This window comes from Anser anser (genome assembly GCF_964211835.1).
Source record: "Anser anser genome assembly, chromosome: 1".
NCBI lineage: Eukaryota > Metazoa > Chordata > Aves > Anseriformes > Anatidae > Anser > Anser anser.
In genome coordinates, this window is record NC_139720.1 from 116,848,823 (window position 1) to 116,863,533 (window position 14,711).

General features: G+C 46.2%; 2 protein-coding genes across 14 annotated transcripts in view; both read right to left on the reverse strand.

Moving 5' to 3' along the window:
* The window catches only part of PRDM15 (PR/SET domain 15), a 40,503-nt gene extending 32,581 nt beyond the window's left edge, over positions 1-7,922 (reverse strand). For 10 of the 13 annotated variants that reach the window (XM_083819297.1, XM_083819296.1, XM_083819294.1 and 7 more), the window contains exons 1-3: positions 6,542-7,922; positions 3,476-3,521; positions 115-208 (exon numbers count right to left, since the gene is read on the reverse strand). In XM_083819297.1, coding sequence (XP_083675423.1) covers positions 115-208; positions 3,476-3,512 — 131 coding nt within the window. In that variant the 5' untranslated portion in view covers positions 3,513-3,521; positions 6,542-7,922. Of the gene's footprint in view, positions 1-114; positions 209-3,475; positions 3,522-4,039; positions 4,076-5,271; positions 5,421-6,541 lie in introns of all 13 variants that reach the window. The other 3 variants (XM_083819299.1, XM_083819300.1, XM_083819301.1) reach the window with 3 other exon arrangements.
* Positions 7,923-8,070: 148 nt separating this feature from the next.
* Positions 8,071-14,711, reverse strand: part of C2CD2 (C2 calcium dependent domain containing 2) — a 40,043-nt gene continuing 33,402 nt past the window's right edge. Inside the window, exon 14 of the mRNA XM_083819310.1 lies at positions 8,071-12,562. Within this exon, the coding sequence (XP_083675436.1) occupies positions 12,336-12,562 (227 nt within the window). The 3' untranslated portion in view covers positions 8,071-12,335. The remainder of the gene's footprint in view (positions 12,563-14,711) is intronic.

Below are 14,711 nucleotides of genomic sequence, written 5' to 3' on the forward strand. Positions count from 1 at the left end.
CATAGACTGGGACTTCACTTCTCAGCTGTCAAGGTTAACAACCCAGTAACAAGCAAATATGACTTGAAGAACTAACGTAAGTGGTTAGCCAGCAGTGACACAAACGCTCCTTACCTGGCCCTGCTCAACACAAAGGAGTCTTTGACTGTCACCACTGGGCCCAGCTCAGGACACTCTGAATCATGGTACTGCCCACAGTCCTCGCACCCTGCAAGGAAGCAGACAGCAAAGTTCATGGAAAATGCTGTTGTAGTACAGCTGCCTCTTTCAAGAGCCAAATACAAAATCTAGCACAAAGCAAAATACTTATCAAGACAGTGTTTTATTTATATTGATTAAAAGAATACGTATAACAGAACACTGAGGTGATAGCTGGCACCTATATAGGTGAGGTAATACACACTATGATCAGTACTATCAGTACACAATTGTTTAAATCTTCTCTCTGGGGAAAATAATTACCTTACATGCACAGGAAATATTCTGCTTAAAGATGGGATTATTCTTCCGATAAAGTGCCACGATGTCTAGCAGCCTGAGAAAACTGCATTACTCCCTTCATTAGAACCCAGGCTTTTAGAAACAGCTTGAATAGCATAGCCGTTTTAGAAATAAGAGACGCGAACCCTGTCCCCTGGCGCCAGTAGCAGAACCTGCGCAAGGCACGGAGGCAGAGCAGGCGCCGAGCACCCGATGCGCTCGCACTCCTCAGGCACGGCAGAGGCAGCGTCTGGCAGCGAGTTAGCAGAGCTCGGAGACAGCTTCTGGTGCCTTCCCAAACAAGCCGGCTGACTAAGCAATGCGCCGAGGCTACTCCTTAGCTCACTTTCAGCTCACCTCAATTAACTTCCAGTTTAAGTGTAAATTACTCAGACCTGAATGGCTCCTAAGAAATAACTTCCAGGCTGGGATGATTTGAAACTTTGTAAAATAAGCCAACTTAGCAGGATTTCAAACGCACATACACTGCTTCACGGTGAAAACCAGCTGTCAAACTGCCCTGCCCGGTCAGCTGCTGACGCAGCACAGGAGATGATCACACAGGGGTTATCTTCTTAGCGCTCCCCATTCACAAGGACAAGTCAGGCAACCCCAGCAAGGCTGCAAAGCAGAGGGTGGCTACACTTTGTTTGCGATGAGAACAAGAAAAAAGCAATTTCGTTCCAGGGCATGCTCCCTCTGGTGAAGATAAACTGTACTCCTAACTGGAAACCTCTCCCTCCCAGTTTGTCTCACTGAACTAACAACTGGATCTCTTCTAAGACGAGGAAAAGGGATCCCAAGATACACAACACAGCTCCCTGTTGGTTGTGCTGTTTGTTTTTCTTTTTCTCCTGGCAAAAAAACACAAGAGCTTAGCAGTGAAAATCCACATACACTTCACAAATGGCAGGGCCAGATCATGCAAGCCCCAAGCCAGCCACTGCTTCCCGCACAGCTCTTTGTGGTGCCTCCTGCTGAGCTAAGTCACAAAACAACCATTTTTTCCCCATCGGTTCATTTTTCAGCAGAAGGAATTTCCCAGCCCAGTTTGCCACGCTGGGAGTGGCAGTTTACCATCCCACCATCCCACTCTTATGTGCGGCAAATTCAACTACCTGTAGCTCACGCTGCACTTAATATACTAATATAATCTGGGTTAAATGTAAATTTCCAACACCAAATAGGGTGGAGGAGCCACAGAGGAATGTGTAAAGGAGACTGCTGAAAAGAACCGGATTATCACCCGCGACGGGTTGTCACCACCAATGGGGACTGGAGGGAACAGCCGGAATGACAGCTTCTTAAACTGGCTTTGCTGCCAAAGGAAAGGAAGCACTTCGTTTGTTCTTCCCCTTATCTTTTGACGACACCGAAGCAGCCTTCACTTCTGCAAAAATAGCCACTGCACTGCTTCAAGGAGCACTGCCCAAAACTACAGGTGGAAATAAGATACGTGTCTCTCGCTGCTTCATGGATGAACGATCAAAGCGGAGGGAACATGAGACTGACACGGTGTGGCACGTCTCAACATCCGAGGGATGCCTCGGAGCAGACAACCCCCACGGCTGGTTCCGCTCGCCGTATGTGACGCCTTCAAGAGATTATGGCCGCGGGAGGAGTACAAAACTAAGCGAAACAGCATTTTGCCTAAATGCCAAAATACCCTGGGGAGGGCAAGTTCTCAAAGTTTTATGAAAAATTTTCCCAAACTCTCCTATGTCTATGAAATACATATTCAGTGGCGTTAACTGTGGGAGTGCACAGTGTCATTTATAGCAACTCGCTTTTCCTGAACTTGAGCAGTCCCCATGTTCCATGGGAAAAACATACAAAGAACACAAGAAAGTTCAAGAAATTTTGTGACTTCTGCCTCCACTGGAAGATGAAAAAGGCCATGTGACACCATTAATCTACAATTAGGGAACAGTATCACATCCCCATCCTTTTTGGCATCTACCAGGGTCTTTTTATGAAAAGGAAGACACCGTAATCTCACCACTGGTATCTGCAACTCAACAAAAATTCCCACCAAATCATCACTGCTTTTTAAGGAGCCCCAATAAACATGTTGTAGAGGGAAGAGTTAGCTGCCATAAGGTCAATGCACAGCTGTGGAGCCATCAAGAGTGAAAGACTGTGGATTCGTATCACCGAAGACATGGGCTCCGTTCTGCTCTTCCCAGATCGGATTCACAACGCCCAAGTCCCCTCTGCTCACACTTGTGTGAGCGAACTCTGCATCTTCTAACCCTTTCCCACCGTAGCATCAGATCTTGCACGTCCAGATGGGTGACAACCAGAGGGGTTAGGATGGGAAGCAAGCCTGCAGCTGAGGTCCACCAAGCACAGGCTGCTACCCGCTGTACCCCTGTGGCACACCAGCCCCTCTTCGTGCTCTGTGCTCTCATCGTCCCAGACCCCAGGGCACGGAGCCCAGGCTGGCACACTGGGTTACACGGCAGGAGGAGACCACAAAGCTGAGCTGCGAGTGTGCGAAGTGCTGGCTGAGCCACTGGAGCACAAAAACATAGTGAAAGGCATCAGCGAGACCCGTCAGGTCAGGCAGTGAGCACATCTCACACTGGGCTCATCCTCAAAGATTAACCAGCCCGCATCCTCCTGCTGGGGGGACAGACCTTGAGCTGGGGCTACAGGTCAGAGCTCCCCGTGCAAAGCCCTGGCTGCCAAAGCTGGCAGTATAAGCACAGGGCTTAGACGAGTCCCTGGCAAGCCCTGAGCCTTCAACCACACTTATTTCAGCCACAAAGAAGCTGTCTGCTAAGTCACATCCACAGGGCTCTTCATCTGTTTGCCAACGGAAACAGGAAAACGTGTATGCTTAAAATTAGCAGCGTTCTCTCTACTCCCCCATAAGCTGTCTGAGCTTCTTTTACATAAATAAAAACTGAGTCTGTTTTAGTCTTTAATTTCAAACGTTCTGCACAGACAAGTCACATCACAAGAAGTAAATCATCTTCCTTCCAATACTTACAAATAAACATAGTCTCATCACTGCCATCTTCAGCCATTTTTTAAACCTGCCAAAACACAAAAGACGAAGTTAGTTCTGAATGAGTTTTACTTTCACCATATTAGCGAAACATCCCGTTACGGAGTGATGATGCTGACTGACCCAGAGCACACCCAAACACACTCCTGGCTCCTGCAGGGACAGAAAAGGAAAATCCCCCAGTGACTGCTGTGTCGTTACATGTGCTGCTGAAGTCACTAGCAAGAAGCCCAAACGGAGCTTCACGGGCACTTCTCTCTAGGCAATGTCATCTTAAGCAATTCCCCTCCCGCCAACCTCCAGCCATTTCTCCGTGTCTCTGCACCCTGTGTTAGAAGCTCTTGTGGAACCTCAGAACAAGCAACATCATATTGCACGGTAGATTAAAAATCATCGGTGAAGGGTTGGATTACTGATTTAATAAACACAACAACCTTAAGAACCTAAACTCTGCAGATATGATCACAGACCTGTTCCAAAGGCAAACGTACAGTTTGGTAACAAGCATCACGAAATGGAAAATCAAATCCCGTCTCTGTCACTGACCTGCCATGAAATGGTAACCCACCAATTTGCTTTCACCTGTAAAATAAGGATAATCCATATTCACTTTTATAAACCAGTTTTACCAGTATGTATTAAAAACTCTCATAAGCACTATTTATTGCTCCTCGATGTCTAGACGATCTGAATTACTTTTGGCAAGCAGCCTGTGATTATGCATGACTAAGATCACACAAGTGGGCTCTAGAAGACAGTTTTCCCTTTTCGAACCTTGAAATTCTCCTCTTCAAATAAGGAATCTTCCCAATGCCCCAGCAAGAGGCAAAGCAACACGAAGAACCTGACTTAAGTCCAAGAGAGAATGAGGCTGCAGAAACAGCAAGGACATTGGTCAAGAAGAAAACAAGCAAGAGTAAGAGCCTGAACCTGTGAGGAGGAGGAGGACAGAGGAAAGGAAACATGACCAAAGACACACCAGGCTGGCAGAGCCCTGTTTGAAAAGAGGCATAGAATTTGCTACTGCAACAACAAAAACCTGTCCAAAGATGCACACAAGCCTGGGCACCCCAGCCTCCCTGCATAGCCCTCCCAAATCCTTCCTCTCGCCAGCAGCACAGCCCCTCCTAATGCCTGCTGCCTTGTAAGGGGCTATTGCTGCCAACGTAGCACCAGCCGTTTATGGCTCCCGGGGATTAAACACACGTAACAACACATTTACACGTTTATACAGAAGTCTGGTGCTGGGCAGAAGCAGCAAATCAAGGAAATTCCCCAAAGCTCTCTTCCTGAAAGCAGTATACGCAATGAAACAGGTAACTAGTACAAAACAAGCCATAGAAAGTGAATCATAGACTGATGGCAAGAATGGTTGTGTTTTGCTTCCTAACCAAGATGCTCTGTGGATGCTCTGCACTATTTCAAGAAGTGTATGTCCAGTTATTTTTAGACAGTTTGTGTCCTGACAAGACTTTCATCCTAAATGCGGCTGAATTAACAAGTACTCTTCTCGGTCAGTGGTTCAGATACACAGGGGACACTGTGCAGCAAGATCAGCAGCACCTCTGTGCAACCTGCTTTTCAAAGGTGAGCGTGCTTTCCTGTGTCACACTTCCCAAACAGCAGATTGATGACATGCAGCGTTACCAGAGCACCAAGGTCAATCTTGCTCTAGCAGCCCTAAGATCAGAATAGCAATAAAGCAGGGGGAGAAATCATAGTGGCATAAATACCGGTCAAGGTGATGAAGAGAAACTGCCAAGGTCCCTCACACGTACCTCACTTCACTGAGGAGACTCTATATTTCAGCTATTATCTGCATTAGCTTAATTTTCAGTTTTGTAGCAAGCGCTTTCACTTTCCACAGAGCAAACTTTCAGATTCAGCCTCCATCTTTCCTGCGCTCAGCACAGTGACCTGCTGTGCTCTGAAAAAAACAGGAACGGGCATTAGGTGTCAAATACAGCCGCGTCTCTGCGTGCAGGTGCAGGAAGAGCACTGACTGCCTTGCACTATTAGTCTTTGCACCGTTACGAGCTCCTGAGGGGTTTTCTTCTCCTTCCTGCTTTATTAAAGCGTAAGGAAGGAATGACCCCACAAGTGGGTTTAAGGATCCTGCTTTGCAGACGCGCAACTTCTCACCTGTGGGCTTCAAAACCCCTGGCAAACCTCACAAACCCCGTGGGCTTCTGAGCCCAGTGCCATGATGTCACCTGCTCCGGCTGCTAACCCAGGCGCCACACCACCTCACGCGGCGGCACCGCGCACACACTTCACAGGGTTTATTTTACCTTTCATCTCCTGTTACGTTATAGATTTTTTATTCAGGGCTATTTTTCCTTTATTTTGAAGCATTTCTGTCAGAAAAGTATTCCACGAGGCCACCCGTCCCGCTGCACCTAACTACACCGCCTTGCACGGACAACCAAAGCCAGTGAGAACTCCCTTTATTTTTCACGTAAATATGTCACTCTCTACATATTTTTCACATTAAAAAAAAAAAAAAATATATATTTATATATACATATTTCCACACAAAGGGGCATGGATCGCCGGGTGGCCACAACCGAGGTGGAAACGCACTCCGGGGGGCCCTCCCGTGCCCTCAGAGCGGGGCAGAGCGGGCGGGCGCCCCAACGGCCGTAACGGCCGTAACGGCCGCAACGGCCGCCGCCCGTCACGGAGCCCGCGGGGCCGGCGGAGGGCTCCCGCTGGGGCCCGAGCCGCGATCCGGGAGCGGCTCCGCCGGGTTTTGCCTCGGACCCGCGGCGCTCGCCCCCCTCCCTCCCTCCGCCGCGGCGGCGCGGCCGCTGTAACAAAGAACAGGCGGCGTGGAGGCGGAGGAGGAGGACGGGGAGGAGGGGACGGAGCCGCCGCCGCCGCCGCCGCGCCCGGAGCCCGCCCCCGCCGCCGCCCCGGCCCCGGCCCCGAGCGCCCCCGGGGAGCGGAGGGGGGGGGAGCGATGAGGGAGGGGGAGGGGAACCGGGGTGGGGGAGTGGAGGGGGTGTCCGCGCGCGGGGTGGGGGGGGCGCGGGGCGGCGGCGTTACCTGCCCCGGGAACGGCCCGAGCCGGATCGGATCCGGGCTCCGGGTTCCGATCCGCTCCGGAAACCACGCGACGGCGGAAGACGGCGCAGCCGGGCGCGGGGCACGCTGGGAGGTGTAGTCCTCGCCGTGTCGTCGTCCGCACAGCCCCATCCCCAGGCTGCCGCTGTGGTCGGGGGCCTGTGTGAACGGGATCAATAAATGAATAAATAAAGTGGTTGTCTGAGCGTCGGAGTGCTCGTTTAAGGGGGATAAGTCTGTGCTGTGTAAAAGTGGCCCTGCTTTTCTTCTCTGTGAGGGCAGTGAGGCACTGGCACAGGCTGCCCAGAGAAGCTGCGGGTGCCCCATCCCTGGAGGTGCTCAAGGCCAGGCTGGATGGGGCTTTGGGCAGCCTGGTCTGGTGGGAGGTGTCCCTGCCCATGGCAGGGGGTGGAACCAGGTGGCCCTTAAGGTCCCTTCCAACCCAAACCAGTCTGTGGTTGTCGGATCAGGAGTTAACTGCATGTTTCTTAGCCAAAGCAGTGTGGGTTCACAATGCTTGTATGCCTGGACCCTGCAGCTCTAACACGCTTTCTATGTATATTTTTTCAGTATTAGCATCAGGCCATGAACTTGTGCGTTATACCTGGCTCAATCCTTGGAGTAGAGACAAAAAAAAATGAAGATCCCTTTCATTCACTGTTCAGGAACGATGAACCAAACGACAGAATGTGGCACCAGTACGGCACCTGCTTTTAGCTCGGATGCTTCTTGTCACTTTTGCTAGCATACCCTCATAGCATCACAGAAGTTAAAAATAAATAAATAAAGACCCAAGATTAGAGCAGAAAGGAAAATGAGGAAACTTTATCAGGAGACCAGTAGGGAATTTCAGCTAAGCACTTCAAGTATTTGAAATAAACAGGCAGATAGATGTGGGCAGTAACTCTCAGCAACGCAACATACAATTTCCTTGCAAAAGAAGGTGCAACACTCACTTTTGGGAGGGACAAAAAAACACCTCTGTAGCTATTTTCATGTGAATGTTTTGTCTTGTTTTCCTCTGGTCTGGTAGGGCTTGGTGGAAGTATTCATTTAGAAGATAATTTTTTCAGCAAAAAGATTGCAGGAGAACCTTATTCACAGGCAGTGCTCGTTTTAGTACTGGTGTCTTTATACAGGATCTATGCACTAACACCCCTTTTGCCTCCCAGTATCTCCCCCAAATTACAAATGGTTTCAGGATAATACAATAACACTGAGAGATGAAATAATGAGTAACCACAGTGATTCCACAATTCCCCCTTCCATTGGATTCCCACCCTGTCCATGTTTTAGATAAGTCTCAAGGAACAAGAGAGGGCTACTTGTATGGCCGGGCGTGCCTGGATTATCAGAAAAAAACCACTGTGTTGGCAGACAGTAGGTGGAGGAGTCTGCCCCTGGATAAGCAGGTGGAGGGTCTGCATTAAACAACAGGTCAAATTCGTGAAGGAGGGTAGAAAACTGCCTACAAAGGTTGGCTGACTGGGTACGTAGGACAGCACACAACCCAGAGACAAATGGCGTTTATTGTATGTACAGCAGTAGTTATTTCTTTAAAAAATCCTTGCGCTTTTTAGTGATGTAATAAATCTGTACATCGTAGGCTTCTTAATTACACCAACTTAATTTTACATACACACACAGAAAAACAACAAAAAAAATAAAACACCACAGAAGTGACCATCACAGTTGTATGCTAGGAAAAAATGTTTTACTCCCCCTGGAATATCAGAGCATAGTACATTATTGGGAAATACAAAGTTACAGGATTGGAAAGACCTCAGATCCCTCCTTCACAGGTACTTCACACCCTGCCAGCACCTTGCATAGTAGCAGTTTGGATATCCTGAGTGAAATGATATTATTCACCCTTGACTTCAAGCAATCCTCCCTGTTATGTAGTTAATCTTGAACTGTTTGTCACCAAGGCTGCAGCTCAGCAACACGCCGACGCATTTGATAACTTAAAACATGTGAATAAATCCACCTAGGTGCTGTGGAGGTCGGAGCAGGACGTCAGCTGTGCCTGCTCACAGGGGGAATGAATGCCTTTGGAGCTCTGGTACGCTTCATTCTGGAGCATAAGTGCTTATCTCAAGCTTCAGCTCTACAGTTAAAATGAAGCAATAAGCTAAAACAAAAAAATCCAGATGACTCCCACCTTGTAGAGAGCTCTTGGCCCTTGTAACACCAAGATTTACCAGAGCTAAAAGAGATGTTAAAACAAGAGCAAGGCTCACTTCCCCCATACACATTCAACAGCATTTTATGTAGTCAATTCCACTTTTTCCATGATATTTCATGTATCAAGAACACCAAAACATTACTTGAAATACATAGCCGAGAGTTTTCATTTGAAAAAAAAAAAAACCACCTGGGACTAGCGAGGAGCTGCAGTACCAGAAACAACCCTAAAATTTCACCGATTCTCAGAACTGGTATTGCAGGCAACAAACAGCATGGTCTGAAAAAAGCAGTGCTGGAAACCGAGCCCTCTCGAGAGCCGGGCAGTAACTACGGATCTGTATGACACAGAGCCCCAGACAAAGAGCCAGCACGGGAATAAAAATCTAACAGAAAGCATAAGAATAAAGCCCAGAATTTATGCTTGCACAGTTTTATTACCTCTCCATTAAGCCGAACAAATTTGGCAAAGGTATTTTGCTTTTTAAATGAATATTTTTTTTTTCCATTATGACATCCCTTCTCCTTCCTGCAGCCTCAGTTTCAGAAATGTTGTGTATAGTTAGGAGTGAAATGACTGACATTTTCTCCTGGGGTGAATTGGATGTGAAACACAGTGATTTAGGGATAAAGGAGCCCCTCCTCTTTAAAGAGACTTTTAAAGTGATCTTTAAGTGAACTTTAACAAAGTTACCTAGCTTGTATTCACATGAGATATTAAGCAGCTTTATCACTTTAATTTACAAAGAAATTTTTAATTCTTGTACTGCTTGTTCAGTCAAAATTCCCAGAAAAGCCAAGGCAAATCTTGGCTAGGTAGGGATGCAGGTCATCATGTCATAAAAATGAAAAGCTTAAAGGTCATAAAGCAAAAGCAAATCACAAACACAGACTAAGAAGGTTCAATTATGGGCAGAAAAATTTATCTTGTTTTTACAAGATGACAAAAATTATTTTTTGGAAGAGGTGAGGAACACATGCCAGCCAGATGCAGAGGTCAAACATCAAACCAAACGATGTTTATTTTCCTGAGGAGTGAAGCCAATTAAAAAACAAGATTCCCGTGATTCCCTTTTAACCCCAGATGCCTTGCTTTCCTCATCTTCATAATTAATTCTCTCTCAATATACGTGAGCCCAAATCTTCACACAGTTTGCAGTATATAATATATATATATACACACACACACACATTGCAGTTCCCACCATTAAGACACACATTTAGGCAATTACCAAGATCTTCAGAAAGATCAACCAAAAAAAATAAATGCCTCAGGCTGTATCTGTTCTTTGGGGTAAGTAAGATACAAGCAAACCCTTCTGTATTCTGCACGGTATTCAGTGTTATTTCCACCGCATTCTACAGTAAATGATAAAGCTTCTGTAAATTAAAATCCCAGTTCAGTAATTTAAACAGACTCCAAGTAGTGTTAGATACTCCCTCTACATTCCCAATTCTCCAGCTCTTAGTGTACAAGGTGCTATCCACAGAGCTGTATCGCTTTGTCTTCTCCAATTTGGTGATTAGTCTTCCTCCTTCAGCAAATAAAACTGAGCATTTAAAACATAAAGGGGATTTCATCACCCACCCTGCCCCATTATGCAAAGAGTTCCTAGCAAAGTCGGGGGGAAAAGTGCATGTTGAGGGAACTTAACTTCAGGTTTTTGGATGCTCAGATCGTGGTCTGCTATAGAATGAACGCATCCTAACTTCTGTTTTGTGTTAAATTAACTACAAACAAAAGTGTTCAAGCACATTCAAGCAGGACAAACCCGTATTACTAAACTGGGATTTTTAAACACATTACAGCTCCAGGACACTCATGTGTAACAAATATTCAAAACACAGAATATTAAAATGCCTTCAAGTGTTTTCGTAATAAGCAGCATGCTTAAACATACAGCCATTTGATAGTCTGGACTGCTGTACTACAGTGATTTTACTAGGTTACACATAAATGGTATTTTTTAAACAGTAGACTCAGTTAAAAGATTTTGACAATTCATTTCTTCTACTATTTTGTTGGTAAAAAAAAAAAAAAAGAAAAAGAATCTAGTTTTATCTCTGTAAAAGTATTTACCAAGGAATCTAGAGTCCATTGGAAGTTTTGATACGCGTCTCTGTTCTTCAGTGACTTTCTATTTTTGAAGAATGGTTTAAGTTGAAAGCCGAAATATCTGCCAAAGCCTTGGATGTCTTTTAAGGGGCGGGAAGGGGAAACCCTGTCGGCAAAGCAGGCACAATCTATCTTCCATTTGTGTCAGCAGTTTTGATGGAATGGATGTTTTTATTGGAGAAAGCGAACAGGCTTGGTCCTTTGTCCTCAGTAGGAATGTATACAATGGAAAACTACAGGTATCCATGAAAGGTGGCACCTGTGAAATACTGCCTTTTACCCTTTTAAATAGCTGAAACAAGAACTATGACTTTACTTTCACCAATTTTTCCTTTCAGGAGTTAAAGGAGCCAGCTGCAATGTTTAATGAGGGAAAAAAGTCAGAAAACCAACTGAACAGTCACCCCGTGACCACACTGGTAGATCTAGAAACTGAAAGACCGAGGGAGTTGTGATCATTATTTTTTTAAAAGCTCTCTTCACAACTGTGTTTTCTAAGATCTCAGTAAGTATTTGGCAAGTAAAACAAGCTGTCTAATGAGAAGTTTATATAGGGTTAAATATGCTCTGTTCGACACTTATTGCTCCTAGCTTTGCATTTGATATGATGGTTTATTTCCTTGTCTAACAAGTACTTGGTAGAAGGAATTAGAGCCCCTAAGATAGGTTTTTGCGTTAGCAGCACAGCTTCTCACACAGGGAAGAAAAGCTACAGAGGAGAAGTCTTAAATGTTTTGCTTGCAAGTAGACTCAAGTAGACTTTTAAAAAAGTTCTGTTTTTTAGAGTATAACTTATGCACAGAACATTAAACAATATGCTAGTATAAGTGTTTGCATAATTTATTGATTTATGGCTAGTATAAAAGGCATCTCTCCACCTACATGGACTGAGCAGTTATTATAGCAGGCTACAGATATTACAGTAGGCTATCTTAATCAGCATTTTAGTTCTGCTTCTGAAAACTTACCCGTTTCCAAATTACAATACAAACTGGATCTGGGTCTCTCTTTTCCCTTTCAGCCTGACCGGAAACACAAGCTGAGACTTGCGTTGCTACTACTCCATGCTGCAGCAAGGAAGCACAGTGGTATCTTCTCTCTTGATAGTGGTTCAGCCATAGGGCAGGTATGATTTTTCAGTTCTCAGCTCCCCACTAATGTAAACTAGGTGCTCACGTGCAGGTCCTCTCCACCTGCACCATTCCCTGTCCTCCCTCATCTTGTACAACACCCCACACAATCCTCCAAAAGCTGTCACGATGCAATTAGTGCTGCTTGTATTTGGAGGAACAACTTGATAACCAGAGAGAAAAGCGTTCTGGAAGAATAAACAAAAAAGACAAGCCTTCTGTTTATTCCTTGACCACTGCATTAGTGAACATCATGTCATGCAAGTCATCAGCTGCATTCGTATTCTCTAGTACTGCTCTGTAAACAACTGATGTGCAATACCCCACCAGAGAGTGTCCAGTCTTATACACATGGTTCTGCCGAAGCACCGTTCAGTTTGCTCTTGCTTTTGTTCTTGGAAAGCAGCTTCCTGTTAAGAAGACGTGAAAGCGTGCCTCCCTTCTTGCGCGTTTCCTCCGACAGGGGCTGCTGCAGGTAGACAAGATCGTTGTGCGACTGGCTCATTCCCGGGTCCTTCTGATGGTGTCGCCGACGGAAGAAGAGCTTCGCGCTTTTTTTCAAAATCCCACCTGCAGAAGCAAAGAGCAGAGGCACGGGACACTTTAGACAGAACGGGCTGCTTTCCTCTTGGACCACAGCTTTAGCTGTAATTGCAACACTACTAAAACACAGCCTGGGTCTCAACATTTCCAGTTTGAGCACAACCCCCTTAACAATTCCATGTTAGAAAGCTAAGAGAGTGGTGCATCTAAGCAATAACATTGATGGTTTGTAACTGATGGGACATACGAGCACGAGTCCCGCATTGAAACAAGTGATTTTGGATACTGGCAAACGTGAGCAATCGCTGAGCTTTCAACCAGAGGCACACATACGTACGCTACATGCTACTGACTCCACCTTGCCCCACTCTTGACCCAGCTCTCTCCCAGCCAAACACCACGGAGAAATTCAGGCTCCGTGAAGTTATGTATTTCTCTGCTTCTCCTCATTCCATGCAGGTATCATGCAAACTGAATCGCTTAGATTCACGACAGACTGTGGTAGCTCTAGATCTATGCACATACACACGCTCTTACAGCTAGCAGAGAAGTTCAGGAGAGAAGAGCTCACACGCATTGCTGGAGAAGCACTAAAGAAAAAAGTAGTTTTTCCTTCAGTTCTCTCTGAAATGATGCAGTTGAAAAGGAAGGAAAGCTACCGTGCAATCTATCTACGGGCAATCAAGCATTAACCCTCTGATTTCAACTTCTAAAGTCAATCCACGCATCTCGGGCAAAGTTGCCTTCCTTACACTTTGTTTCAAGTGTTCTTCTGAAAGCTATGATAGTGTTCAAACATACACATGCACAGCGTTTAGTGTGGGTTGCACACTGGGTTCTCAAATGTCAAACAGGCATATGCAACCTTTCTAGTGCAATAAGAGTACGGCGTATTTCACAGAAGGAATGAAATAGAGAAAGAAGTGTTACTGTCCGCTGTTTCAGCAGTAAAAGGAGCTGAAACAAAAAGATTACCCCGTTATGCACAAAGTGAAGGTGGCATTTTAATCTGAAGCGCAGTACACAGTTGGTGCCTGAGCTCAGCACCTGGCAGCCAGCCTGCACACAGCAGACTTGAACAAGCCAGGCCGCACGTATTCTACAAGAGGTCAGCACCATCACCTAGAGTAGCCATCATCAAGCGCTCGCTGTTTGAAAATCCTGTTAGAAATAACAAATCACCTCAAATAGATTGAAAATAGTATTACATCTGCTTCCAATAGATTCAGAAATTTGCCCAAATCCCTTCTTGTGGTAAATTAGTCCAGGTTCCTTTATTTTGTAGTACTCCTCCTCTTGATCCCATGTCAAACCTGCTATGCAGCCAAGGCAATTGCAGCTATCGTCTCACCAGGGCTTCGTGCTGGCCACACCAGACACCAGTAGTCTTCTCTCTTTGCAAGCCCTGGCTGTTTCTGCAGCCAGCATCGTGCCAAATTCCACCTTCCCTTTCCATGTGCGTGCCTGATGTGTAAGGCAGCTCAGCTGGCAGGGATGCTACCAGCGGCACCCAGCCCGACATCAGCACATCGGCCCAGCGTTAACACGGTGGTCGTTTTGTGCAGAACTGGGCACTGTCGTCACCCCAGTGGCACAAGCCAATTTGAACGAAGGAGGACCCAGGTAGCAAGCCAACACAGGGGGTTTCTGGCAGTCAGGCAGGGTACGTGAGGACAGTCACCTCCCTGGCAAAGCTTCCGCAGCCTGTTCCCCTACCATAACCAGGTTTCCTTACTCCTTCTCAGATCAACTATCAGATTTTGTCACCACATGGTCTCCATTCTGCTTTTCCTCCCATTGCAAATGGATGCAAAAAGCAACACGCAGACTAATTCCTGCATGTGATCGTGTCCAACAGCTAGGATTACATCATTATCAAAGGACTCGATGCAGGCTGCGTGGCATTTTGCACAGCAGCAGCTGCAGAACAGGCAATTCATGGCAGCCCTGCTCCACGCAGCCAGATGCTTTGTTCAGACCGGAACACTTACAAACATGTGCTTGGCATTATTACTTTTTATTTTAAGGACTAGGCACTCAGCATCCGGGAGGATATTCCAGCATGCTTTGCCGCGCTGCGGCTGAGACTTGGCTCACCAGGCACAATGGGATTGAAGCAGAAGTCAGCTGAAAGCAACTGGCACTCATGGGTTTGACTCTTGACCGCTCTCCCATC